Source organism: Narcine bancroftii, chromosome 5, assembly GCF_036971445.1.
Source record: "Narcine bancroftii isolate sNarBan1 chromosome 5, sNarBan1.hap1, whole genome shotgun sequence".
Lineage (NCBI taxonomy): Eukaryota > Metazoa > Chordata > Chondrichthyes > Torpediniformes > Narcinidae > Narcine > Narcine bancroftii.
Window position 1 is genome coordinate 155,203,980 of NC_091473.1, and position 12,387 is coordinate 155,216,366.

At 47.5% G+C, this 12,387-nt stretch overlaps 1 protein-coding gene across 2 annotated transcripts in view; it reads left to right on the forward strand.

Annotated features, from left to right (window-relative positions):
- LOC138764095 (guanine nucleotide exchange factor VAV3) overlaps window positions 1-12,387 on the forward strand; it is a 280,714-nt gene that overhangs the window by 107,092 nt on the left and 161,235 nt on the right. For both annotated transcript variants that reach the window (XM_069939464.1, XM_069939466.1), the window contains exons 5-6: window positions 3,053-3,158; window positions 11,607-11,699. In XM_069939464.1, coding sequence (XP_069795565.1) covers window positions 3,053-3,158; window positions 11,607-11,699 — 199 coding nt within the window. The remainder of the gene's footprint in view (window positions 1-3,052; window positions 3,159-11,606; window positions 11,700-12,387) is intronic.

Sequence of the window (12,387 nt, forward strand, 5' to 3'; positions counted from 1 at the left end):
TTGGTCCCAACAAAGCTTGAAAAACTCATGCAGTTTGGCATGCAGAGTTTTGCCGCCAGCCTTCCAGACCTCTGGGGGGATTCCATCCATACCTGCTGCTTTGCCACTTTTCAGTTGTTCGATTGCCTTATATGTCTCATCCAGGGTGAGAACCTCATCCAGCTCTAGCCTTAGGGGCTGTTGAGGGAGCTGGAGCAGGGCGGAATCTTGGACTGAGCGGTTGGCACTGAAAAGAGATTGGAAGTGTTCTGACCATCGGTTGAGGATGGAGATCTTGTCGCTGAGGAGGACTTTGCCGTCTGAGCTGCGCAGCGGGCTTTGGACTTGGGGTGAGGGGCCGTACACAGCCTTTAGAGCCTCGTAGAAACCCCTGAAGTCGCCAATGTCCGCGCTGAGCTGGGTTCGTTTGGCGAGGCTAGTCCACCACTCATTTTGGATCTCCCGGAGTTTGCGCTGAAGATGGCTGCATGCAGGTTTCTTACCCGGGCTGGAGGGGCCTGCCTCCCCTCCTAGGTCGGTCCATACTGCCCGGACCGGGGCCGAGGCCGCCGCAGCTCACCCTGTGCCTGGACTGGGGCCACCGCCTCCCACTCTCTGCCCGGAACGGGGCCTCCGCCTGCCCCACTCGACCGAGGCCGGGGCCGCCGTCTCCCCCTTGCTCCTGCCCGGATCGGGGCCGCCGCCGCTGCCTACCCTTCGCCCGGACCGGGGCCGGGGCCGCTGCTGCTCTCCCTGTGCCCGGACTGGGGCCGCCGCCTCCCACTCCCTGCCCGGATCGGGGCCTCCGCCTGCCTCACTCGACCGAGGGAAGGCCACTCCGATATAAAACCTACGACCCAAGGACCTCGCTGCCACGTCCCAGCTTACTTGGCCACGGCACACGAACCATGGGTGATATACATATAAATCTATATATATATATATATACACACATACATATAGTTTGTGGTCATTTTTACTCTCGTTACATGTCTTCATCTCTCTGCCTGTTTTGTAGTTGTTCTGCAAATTTCCTTGCTTCCTCCAGATCCGAGAATAGTCTGTTTTGCTGCCCTGGAATAACTATTTTAAGTACCGCTGGATACTTTAGCATAAATTTATATCCTTTTTTCCATAGGATCGTTTTTGCTGCATTAAACTCCTTCCTCTTCTTCAGGAGTTCAAAACTTATATCTGGATAGAAAAAATTTTTTTGACCTTTGTATTCCAGTGGTTTTTTGTCTTCTCTTATTTTCCTCATTGCTTTCTCCAATATGTTTTCTCTTGTTGTATATCTTAGGAGTTTTACTAGAATGGATCTTGGTTTTTGTTGAGGTTGTGGTTTAGCGGCTAATGTTCTGTGTGCCCTCTCTATTTCCATTTCTTCCTGTAATTCTGGTCTTCCTAGGACCATGGGGATCCAATCTCTTATAAATTCTCTCATATTCTTGCCTTCTTCATCTTCCTTAAGGCCCACTATCTTTACATTATTTCTTCTATTATAGTTTTCCATTATATCTATCTTCTGAGCTAACAGCTCATGTGCCTCTTTAACTTTTTTATTAGATTCTTCTAATTTCTCTTTTAAGTCCTCTACTTCCATTTCTACGATTATTTCTCGTTCTTCCATATTTTCCATTCATTTTCCTATCTCTGATATGGCCATTTCCATTTTATTCATTTTTTCTTCTGCATTCTTAATTCTTCTTTTTATCTCATCAAATTCTTGTAATTGCCATTCTTTCACTGATTCCATATATTCTTTAAAAAAAGATACATCCATTGTCCTGCTTTTCTCTTCTTCTTCCACTTCTTTCTGTTCTTCTTCTTCTTCTTCCTCTGGGTTGACCATCTGTTGTTTCCTTGTTTTCTTTTTACCCTCTTCTTTCTTGTTGTCGTTATTTTCCATGTTCTGCTCCTGTTGCTGTGCTGCAGGTGTCTCTCTCAGCTGTGGAGATCGACTCCGCAGCTGGTCCCCCCTCCCGTCAGTGCGCGGTTTCGCACTTTTACTCGGCTCTGCGAGCCATTTTTGTAGTCCCGAGCCCGGGACTTCCACTGTCCTGAGGGAGCGGGCTTCTCTCTCCGCGGCGGGCCTCCTTGGACAGGTAAGGCCTTCACCTTCTTCTTCCGACGTTCTTTCATCTTCTCTTCTTCCCATTGTTTTCGACTTTTCTCTCTTCGCTGCCATTTTCTTCTCACCTTTATTTTTATTTTGTTTTAATTTTTACTCTTGTACCTTTGTGTTTTGTGTGTTTTTTTCAACTTTTCCTGAGAGGGCTGGAATTCCCTGACCGGCCACTACTCCATCACGTCGCTGCCTGTTTTCTGAGGACACCTGTGTGGCTGTGTATCCCTGGAGAAGGAGGCACCCAATTCTTATGGGCAGTGTGGAGGGTCTCCGGGAATGTTTGCACCCCCCCCAAGGGTTTGACGGTATCGACGCAGATCATCATGTTTCAGTTTGTAACGTATGTTTTGTGTGAAAAGCCTGAATTGTAAACAAATGTAGTGCCAGTAACGTTGGGATAAAGAATAATAAAAGGGCGATATCGATTTACTGCCCAAAAAGGCAACAAAAGGAGTGGGTTCCCAGGGGCTGCCATGGTTCTAATGAGATATTTGTATGAGTTGGCTTCTTGGTGCGAGTGGAGATAATCTTGGCAGATGTTCTTTTTGTTTAAAAGACATCAAAATGCTGGAGGAATTCAGCCAGTGTTTTCAGCTCCCAAAGAAGCAGATATATTGCCGAAATTTCGGGCCTGAGGTCTTCTTCCAGGGCTCTGAAAAGACCGGCTCTTCCTCCAGCTTTTTTGTATTTTTCCTACAATCACAGCACCTGCAGACTTCTGTGTTATTGGGCAGTGAACTTGAACCTTACCCCACAGGATTGTGGACAGTGGAGATGCTCACAATCCTCCCCTGGGTGCTGCATGCAATGCTGTGGAGGGTGGCGATGATGCTGGTTCTCTAGCTCAGTTGTGTCCATCTGTGGGAGGAGTTCATGACTACATAGTTCTCATGCTTTACTCCCCTCTCCTGCTCCTGGTCCACTGACCACACATTTGTGTTGCAGTGAGGAGATCATTGAAGATGATGAAGATCTCTATGCCTGTGTCTATGATGAAGAAGGGGAGGAGGTTTACGAGCACCTGATGAAGATTGAAGCCACCCAGCCACCAGTAAGACAGCAATTCCTACAGCCACCCTCGCAGATGCTGGGCCAATCCTGCTTGGATCAGGGGAAGTGAAGGGGGGGATTTGGGGCAGGCTAGAATGGAGTGTGTCTCATAGCCTGTCTTCTTCCAGCTGATTTCATTGGTGGGATTGATGGGCAACAGTGAGAGAAATTCTCTCAACCCCACGAGACTCAGAAGAGGACTTTCCAGGAACAAGTCCCTCAGCTCCACGTCTGAACTGAACATGATGCCTGTTAAACTGAAACTCTGCTGCTTGCATGAGATACATATCCCTCTTTCCCTGATATTTCAAGCGTCCATCGAGAAACCTCTGAACCACGTCTATGATATCGGTGTCCACCACCACTCCCGGCACTTCATCCAGGCACCCACCATTCTCTGGGCCTTGCACCTTCATTTAAACTTTCCCTCTTTAACTGGAGACCATGTTCTCCAACGTGCGACATTTTTACCCTGGGAGAAGGATTGTGACTGTCTGCCCTGTCAATGCACCTATCATTTTATCAAGTTTAATCAGGTCTCTCTTCATATCTGATACACCAGACAGACAGAACAACCCAAATTTGTCTATCATGGTCCATCTCACACCCTCTCATCCAGGCAACATCCTGATAAATCTCTTCTGTACCCTTCCTGAAGGATTGAATTGGGCAAACTCTCAGGCTCCCACCCAATGGGATAGGCAGACCAAACACCTTCTTTACCACCCAATCTACTAGTGTAGCCTTTCAGGGATCTATGTGCCTGAACCCCCAGAACCCTCTGCAGATCCATATTTTTAAGAATCCTGCCATTAACTGTGCACATCTCCTTACATTTGAGCTCCCGTGCAACAGCTCACACTTGTTCAGATTAAACTCCATCTGTCATTTCTCTGCCTGTATCTGTGACTGATTTAGATCCTGCTGTGCCCTTTGATAACCCCCTACACTGTCCACAACTCTCCCAATCTTTGCATCACCTGCAAACTTATCAGCCCACCCCTTACTTTTCATCCAAATAATTTACATGTATATCGCAAACAAAGTGGTTTGGACCCTGTTGCCAATGGACACCACTGGTCACAGGGCTCCAGCCAGAATAAACCCATTCCAATCTTACCCTCCATCTTCTAGGAGCCAGAAAATTCTGAAACCCAAATATATATCACTGGATCCCACACCTCTGTACCTCTCGGATCAGCTTACCATGAGGGTTTTCGTCAAATGCCCAAGATGACCACATCCACTCCTCATCAACCATCTTTGGTATTGGCTCATAATCAAACTTGTAAGACATGACTTGCCCTTCACAAAGCCACGGTGACTCTCTGTCTGAACATGATCTTCTGAATGTGTGTAAACCTTTTCCATAGAACCATTGAACTCTACTGCATAGAAACAGGCCCTTTTGGCCCTTCTGGTCTGTGCCAAACCATTTTTCCCCATCCCAATGACCAACACCTGGTCCATAGCCCATCATTCCTCTCCCATCCATGTACTCATCCAAATTCTTCTTCAGCTGGCAGCTCATTTCACACCCCCACCACTCTCTATGTGAAGTTCCCCCTAAACTTTTCCCCTTTTACCCTTAACTCATGTCCTCTGGTTTGTATCTCACCCACCCTCAGTGGAAAAAGCCGACCTATATTTACTCTGTCTATCCCCCTCATAATTTTAAATACCTCAATCAAATCTCCCCTCATTCTTCTACGCTCCAGGGAATAAAGTCCTAACCTGTTTAACTTTTCCCTGTAACTCAGTTCCTGAAGTCTGGGCAACATCCCAGTAAATTTTCTCTTCACTCTATCTTATTGATATCTTTCCAGTAGTTCGGAGACCAAAACTGCACACAATACTCCAAATTTGTCCTCACCAATGTCTTATAAAACTTTACCATAACATCCCAACTCCTGTCCTCAATACTTTGAATTTATTAAGGCCAATATGCCAAAAGATCTCTTAACAACCACACATTCCTGTTTGGGTTATTTGGGGGGTGGGGGGGGGTTAGGATCTGAGTTAGGGTGTCCCTGTTATCCCTCCTGCGTGTGCATTGCCCAGTGTCTGGGTCTGCTGTGGTGGGGGAGGTGGGGTTGGGGTGGGGGTGGTGGGGTTGGGGTGGGGGTTCTGGGTTAGTTAGGGACTAATGGTTAGGGGTGTTATGTGGGGTGAGTGTGGTGGGATTAAGACATGCTAGGGGAACTTAGGTTGGATTCACTCGGGTTAGTTGGGTAGTTTTGACCTGGGTTAGTTGGAGTTTCTTGCCTGGGTTAGTAGGGGTGTCAGGGTTAGGGGTTGTGTGGTGAATGTTATGGTGTGCTTGAAGTTGGTCTGTAGGTTAGGGTCTGGGTTAGGGTGTTCCTGTGGTTAGGGTTTGTGTAGGGTGGATGTTGTGGTAGAATTTGAGTTTCATTGGGGAATTCCAGTTGGGCCACAGGTAGGTGGGGGGTGTGATGGGGGTTATGGGGGGGGGGTTTGGAGGGGCCACTAAATGTCTCAGATAGCGACATCTCTTCCTGGGTGATCCTCGGCCCGGCCCGTTCAATTGCCTCACACCCCAGGGCACACCCTAGTGTCGTCATTGTGTCATCTGGTGGGTTAGTACTTGGATGGTGGACTGTTAGACTGGGTTGGGATGGGGGTCTGGGGTGGTTGGGGTCAGGGATAGGGGTGGTGAGGGAAGGGGAGGTGGGAAGGAGGAAGAAGAAGAGGGGAAAAGGTGGAGAGAGGGGAGAGAGAGAAGAGAAAAGAAAGCGGAATTTGATTGTATTGGGGTGGGTATGGTTGTGTGTCTTGGGTTGGATTCTGTTGGGTATCTCCTGTGGATGTGTGGGACTCCTTCTTCCGGTGATTGCTGGTGTGTGATGTTTGGATCCCTGGCTTTGGATGAGGGCTTCAACAGGGTGTAAGCTGGATGTGGTGTGTGGTACTTGGTATCTGGGACTACAGTGGGGTGGTTGGGGTAGTGTTAGAAGGTCCCTTTGCCCGAACCGTTGTTTAGTCTTAGTTAGTTGGGAGTAGGTTTTATACCCCTTTAGAGTGGGCTCTATTTTACATGTGGCTGAACTCGGTTAATTGGATGCCCTCAGCTCGTCTGACTATACTTCATTTAATCCATTTGGTTTTTTGGTCCCTAGTAGTTCTATCCACCTGTGTTCTGCTATCTTTCTTTGTGGGGTTGTCCATTTCATGTCAGTCTGTAGGCCGAGGATTTCTAGTGACTCCACTCCATGTTGTAGGAAATGTCTGCTCACTGGCCTATATTGAACTAGAATAATTTCACTCAAGCTAGTGTCGATCTTTGCAACTAGTCTCCCACTAGTTTCACAGCACTATCTCGACTCTGATTATTACGATGCTACTAGTTTCGCTGTGGCTGGAAGACGCCACTCCTTTCACTTCATCAGGGGACCAAGGGCTTTCCCTTAGCTCCTTCCTCTGGAGGGGGGCTACTGTGTGTTTCTTTACCTTATTTGGGGCAATGCTATCCTGCCCTGTCTTTGTCCATCTTTCGTCCGCTCCTGACTCCTACTCTATATGTGTTGCACCTCCTTGCATTGTCTCCTGGATGGGTTAGTTCCTGTGTTGCTCAGTGCCTCCCGGGCTAACTGGTCCTTAGTATACTAATGCACTCTACCTGCCTGCCTGTCTTTCAGGGAATTATGTATCTGTATTCCCAGATCCCTCTGCTCTACCTCACCCCTCAGTGCCTGACCATTTTCTGTGTACATCCTTTCTTGATTTGTCCTCACACCTCACACTTGTCTGCATTAAATTCTGTCTGGTCCAGATCCCTCTGCAATTTTAAAAACCTTTTTCATTGTCCACAATGGTTCCAACCTTGGTGTCATCTGCAAAGTTGAAGATCCAATTTACCACGTTATCATCCAGATCATTGATTATAGACAACAAACAACAATGGTCCCAGCACCGATCCCTGAGGCACCACTAGCCTCCAGTCTGAGAAGCATCATCCACCACCACTCTCTGGCTTCTCCAGTCCAGCCACAGTTGAATCCACTTCACTATTTCACCATGAATACTGAGTGTCTGAACCTCCCTGACTAACCTCCCATGTGGGACCTCATTAAAGACCTTACAAAAGTCCATGGAGACAACATCCAGAGTCTTTCCTTCATTAACTTTCCTGGTAACCTCCTTGAAAAACTCTATAAAATTGTTTAAACATGACCCACCATGCACAAAGCCATGTTGACAATCCCTAATCAGTCCCTGCTATCCAAATAAAATTATATCCGATCTCTTCTAACATGTTCCAATAATTTACCTTCTACTGACGTCAGGCTCACCGGCTAAAATTTCCAGGGTTACTTTTGGAACCTTTTTTAAACAACAGACAACACAAGCTACCCTCCAATCTTCATCGTCCCCAAACAATATCCAAAATGGTATACTGTACTTGAGTGGAATGGCCACAGGGGTGCCCTGCACTGCCTGTCTGTTCCCTTTCCCTCTCCTGTCACCCATCTCCCCTCCTCCTGCCTCCTACGTGTAATAGTGTCTCTGTAACTCCTATCTATCAACCCCTCTGCCTCCCAAATGATCTGAAGTTTATCCAGCTCCAGCTCCAGTTCCTTAACTTGGTTTGTCTGGAGCTGCAGCTGGATGCACCTCTTGCAGATGAAGTCGTCATGGATACTGCTGGCTTCCCTGATGACCCACGTTCTGCAAGAGGAGCTTCCCCTGTCTTGGCTGCCATTCCCACTGTTTATGACAAGATGAACAAAATGTATGATATCTCAAACCTGGCCTTACCCATGTCTACCTGCTGAATCCTTTTTGTTCCTTGAATAGGGTGGCCCTTTCTGACTTCAGCTGCTACTGTTCCTCACCTCTTACCTGTTCTTTCTGAAGCCTGTTGAGCCAAAGCCTTACCTCTCTGACTTAGCCGAACTCCGACGATGATTGCTCCCTCGATGACCGCTCCGCGACGCAGTCCCTCAGTTTTATCATAATACTCAGCTTCTTCCTCCAATATTTCCCTAAATATCCTCTCTAATGGGGTCCCAGCCACAGATGTGAGATGCACTAAATCCATTTCCTGGATTCCCTTCTTGAACAGAGGTATAACATTGACCACTGGGAACTTGGCCGCTGCAAGATCTTCATCAAGACCCCAGCCATCTTCTCACTGCCTCTTTCAGTCGTCCTGACACTCCTCTCTATCTCTGAAGCTCCCACCCCAGACCTGACACCTCTGCCTATTTCTAGCTGGAGTCAAGTTGCATGTTCAAATCATTGATTTTAATCTTTCTCATATCTTCAGCCTGGCCCCGAGCTCTGGAAATCCACCCTGGTGTAGCCAGACTCCTTGTCCAAGTTTATGTCCTGGGGATGAGAGATAAATTTTTAAAATTTAATATTAACAGGTCCTTTCAGGCTGTGCTGCCCAATTACACCCAATTGACCTACACCCCCGGTGCATTTCGAATGGTGGTCGGCCCATCTTGACAGCCCCAACCATTTTGTCTACCCAAGCTAGTCCCATTGGCCTGGAGTCCTGCCAAGATCCTGCTACGTTTCTTTTAAACATTATAATTGCATCTGCCTCTGTTATTTCCTCTGGCTGCTTGTTCCATTGACCCACCGCCCTCTGTGTGAAGAAGGCATCCTTCAGTCCTTTTTAGATCTTTTCCTTCTCACCTTAAATCTATGCCCCCTGGTTTCTGCAAGAAATATGACAATGTTCTTATCTACGCCCCCAGCCTCCAGGGAGATGAGTCCCAGCCTCTCCAGCATCTCCTTATACAGGTTGGACCTCTTTAATCCGTTGATGTCAGGTTCTGGTCATCGCTGGTCCACAGAAAATGCCGAAAACAGAAATTGACCCCTAAGGGAAACCCCTATGTAAATAAATCTTCAAACAGGAAATAATACAGGGCTGCATGTGTTCGAGAGCAGGGTGACCATTTGTGCACACAATCTTCCACGTGTTGTTTCACCAATGTTAACACAACGCCTTTAAAATGCCAGCAATCAGGACAGAGGTTCGAGCCCCGTGCTGTATGTAAGCAGTTTGCACAGGTATGCACCGATTAACATCCATAATACGTTCTGTGAAATTGGACATTATGCAATGTGGACGTTATGTGAACACCAGATTCAAAACTATATGGGATACTGTAGAGTAAACTTTTTATTTGTACAGAGGAATCAGTTTAGGGATTGACATGGGACAGTGGGGAGAGAGCAGGGCAGGGGGATCACTATGGGGACTGATACAGGGCTGTGGGGAGAGAGCGGGGCAGGGGGATCACTGTGGGGACTGATACAGGGCTGTGAAGAGAGAGCGGGGCAGTGAGATCAGTGTGGGGACTGATACAGGGCTGTGGGGAGAGAGCGGGGCAGGGGGATCACTGTGGGGACTGATACAGGGCTGTGGCAAGAGAGGGGGGCAGGGGGATCACTGTGGATATACAATATACAATTTCCCTGAGCTAGTTATCGCTTTTTCTAAATTGCTGCAGACTTGCTCGCGGTAACTGAATAATTATGGGACCATAGGTGTACATGAGGTCAGATGTTGGCTGAACAGACATTAAGTGGCGCGTACCCAAACGTGCCGGACCAAGAGAGTTGCCAGATAACAGAGGATAACCGATAAGAGAGGGTACAAGCTGAAATTCAAGCCTACCAGTCTCAGTAACATTCTTGTGAACCTTTCCAGGTTAATATGTGTTCGAGAGCAGGGTGACCATTTGTGTACACAATCTTCCACGTGTTGTTTCACCAATGTTTAGCCCACCTCACTGACAAAAGGCAAAGGAGGAAAAACCCAACACCCAACCCCAACCAACCAATTTTCCCCTGCAACCGTGTCTGCCTGTCCCGCATCGGACTTGACAGCCACAAACGAGCCTGCAGCTGACGTGGACATTTACCCCCTCCATAAATCTTCGTCCGTGAAGCCAAGCCAAAGAGAAAGAGTACAGCTTCATCATGGCATCTCATTGACCAGCACGCCAAATGCCCTCTTCACTACCCTATCTGCCAGTGCTGTCACTTTCAGGGAATTGCATCTCTCCAGGGCGCTACGCTAGTTCTGCCCTGGTTTAACCTACCAAAGTTTAACTTGTTCGTATGAAGTTCCTTCTGCTGTTCCTTGTTTGCTTTCCCAGTACACTTTGGTCCTGTTGTAAGATCAGATAACGTCTCCCACTGACCATTTGGTGTCATCTGCAAACCGACTCCCAATTGTTAATATCGATGATGAACAACAGTGGGCTCAGCGCTCATCCCTAGGGCACATCACTCGGGTTGGTTGCCTGTTCCGCTTCTTTGTGTTGGGGCCGCTTCTTTTTACATTGGATAATGGGATAGATGGCTTTCGAAAAGGTGCCACAGTCGAGACTTCTGAACAAGATGAGAGTTCATTGAATTACAGGAGGAATACCAGCATGGGTAGAAAATTGGGTGATCGGCAGGAAACAGAGTGGGAATAAAGGGATCTTATTCTGATTGTCTTCCCGTTACTAGTGGTGTTCCGCAGGGGTCAGTGTTGGGCCGCTTCTTTTTACGTTGGATAATGGGATAGATGACTTTGTGGTGAGATTTGTGGATGACACCAAAATGGGTGGTAGGGGAGGTGGTGCTGAGGACACGGAAAAGCTGCAGAGAGATTTGGATCGATTCGGAGATGGGCAAAGTGATGGCAGATGAGATACCACGTTGGGAAGTGGAGGGTCCAGCACTTTGGCAGAAGAAAGAGACGGGCAGACTATTATTTAGATGGAGAGAAAATTCAAAATTCAGAGGGACTTGGGAGACCTTGTGCAGGGTCCCCTAAAGGTTCACTTCCAGGATGAGTCATAAAGGCATTTCAAAGGCTGAAAGGCCTGGGCAAAGTTGATGTGGAAAAGTTGTTTCCCATGGTCGGGGAGTCAAGGAAAAGAAGCCACAACTTCAGGATAAAAGGGCATCAATTTAAATCAGAAATATGAAGAAATTTCTTGAGCCCGAGAGTCGTGAGTCTGTGGAACTTGCTGCCACAGGTGGCTGTGGAAGTATGGTTGTTGGGTGATTTGATTAACCAGGGCATCAAGCGTTACGGGGAGATGGCTGGGGAGTGGGGCTAAGTGGGTGGATGGATCAGCTCATAATTAAATGACAGAGCCACTTGGTCTACTTCTCTTGTATCTGATGAAAGTTTCAAACCTGAACAACATCCCTTGTCTCTCTCACACGGTTTCTGCCATCATCAAGCCAATTCTGAATCCAACTGGCCAGATCTCCCTGGATCCATGCAGTCGAACGTTAGGGACCAGCCTAACTATGTCAAAGATCATGTCTTGGGTATCAGACATCTGATGTCTTGTTCTTGTTGGGGAGCTTGGGGCTTCCTTGTCTCCTGAAAGCCTTAAGATGTGGATAACATTGTGGGTGATGGCAGCAGATTCCTGTGTGAATTACGGCCTTTGTCCTTGTGTAGAGACTAACTGAGACAGATGTCCGCATCTGCTGCCTGCTGGAGATTAAACAGACAGAAGAGAGGTATACCGAGACCTTGGAATCCATCGAGAAGGTAATCGGAGTGGGATGGTTGATGGGTTGACTGCTTCTACACTCGTCTCACCCTCCATCTCACTAACACACCCCTCATCATTCTATTTCCATTCCTTCCAAACCCCTCCACACTCCACATCCTTCCAAACACTCCCAAGCCATTACCATGAGATGAGAGCATAAATAGGCAATACGGCCACAAGAACATGAGATGTCTCTGGCCTGTCGTGTCTGATCGGCTGTTTAATCATGAGCTGATTGTTATCACTCAGTCGCATTCCCCATAACCCTTGATGCCCTGATCAAATACCTCTCAATTTCTGCCTTAATTACACCCAATGACCTCACTTCCACAGATGCATGTGCACAAGCTTCACAGACTCATGACCCTCTGACAAAGGAAATTTTTACACATCTGATTTAAATTGATGCCCTTATATCCTAAAGTCCTCTTGTCCTAGAATCCCCTACCGTGGGAAACAATCCCAGGTTCCCCTCCCATGGGAAATGATCCTTAAACCTCATAACATTGGAAACATTTGGCCCATTGAGTCTGCTCCGCCATTTGAATCATGGCTGATGTTTTCTAGCTGCCTTCTTCCCATAACCTTTGATACCCTTACCGATTGAAAACCTGTCAGCATCTCTTTAAATCTACCCAACAACAGTGTCCACAGCCCTCCATGGCAATGAATCCTACCGATTCA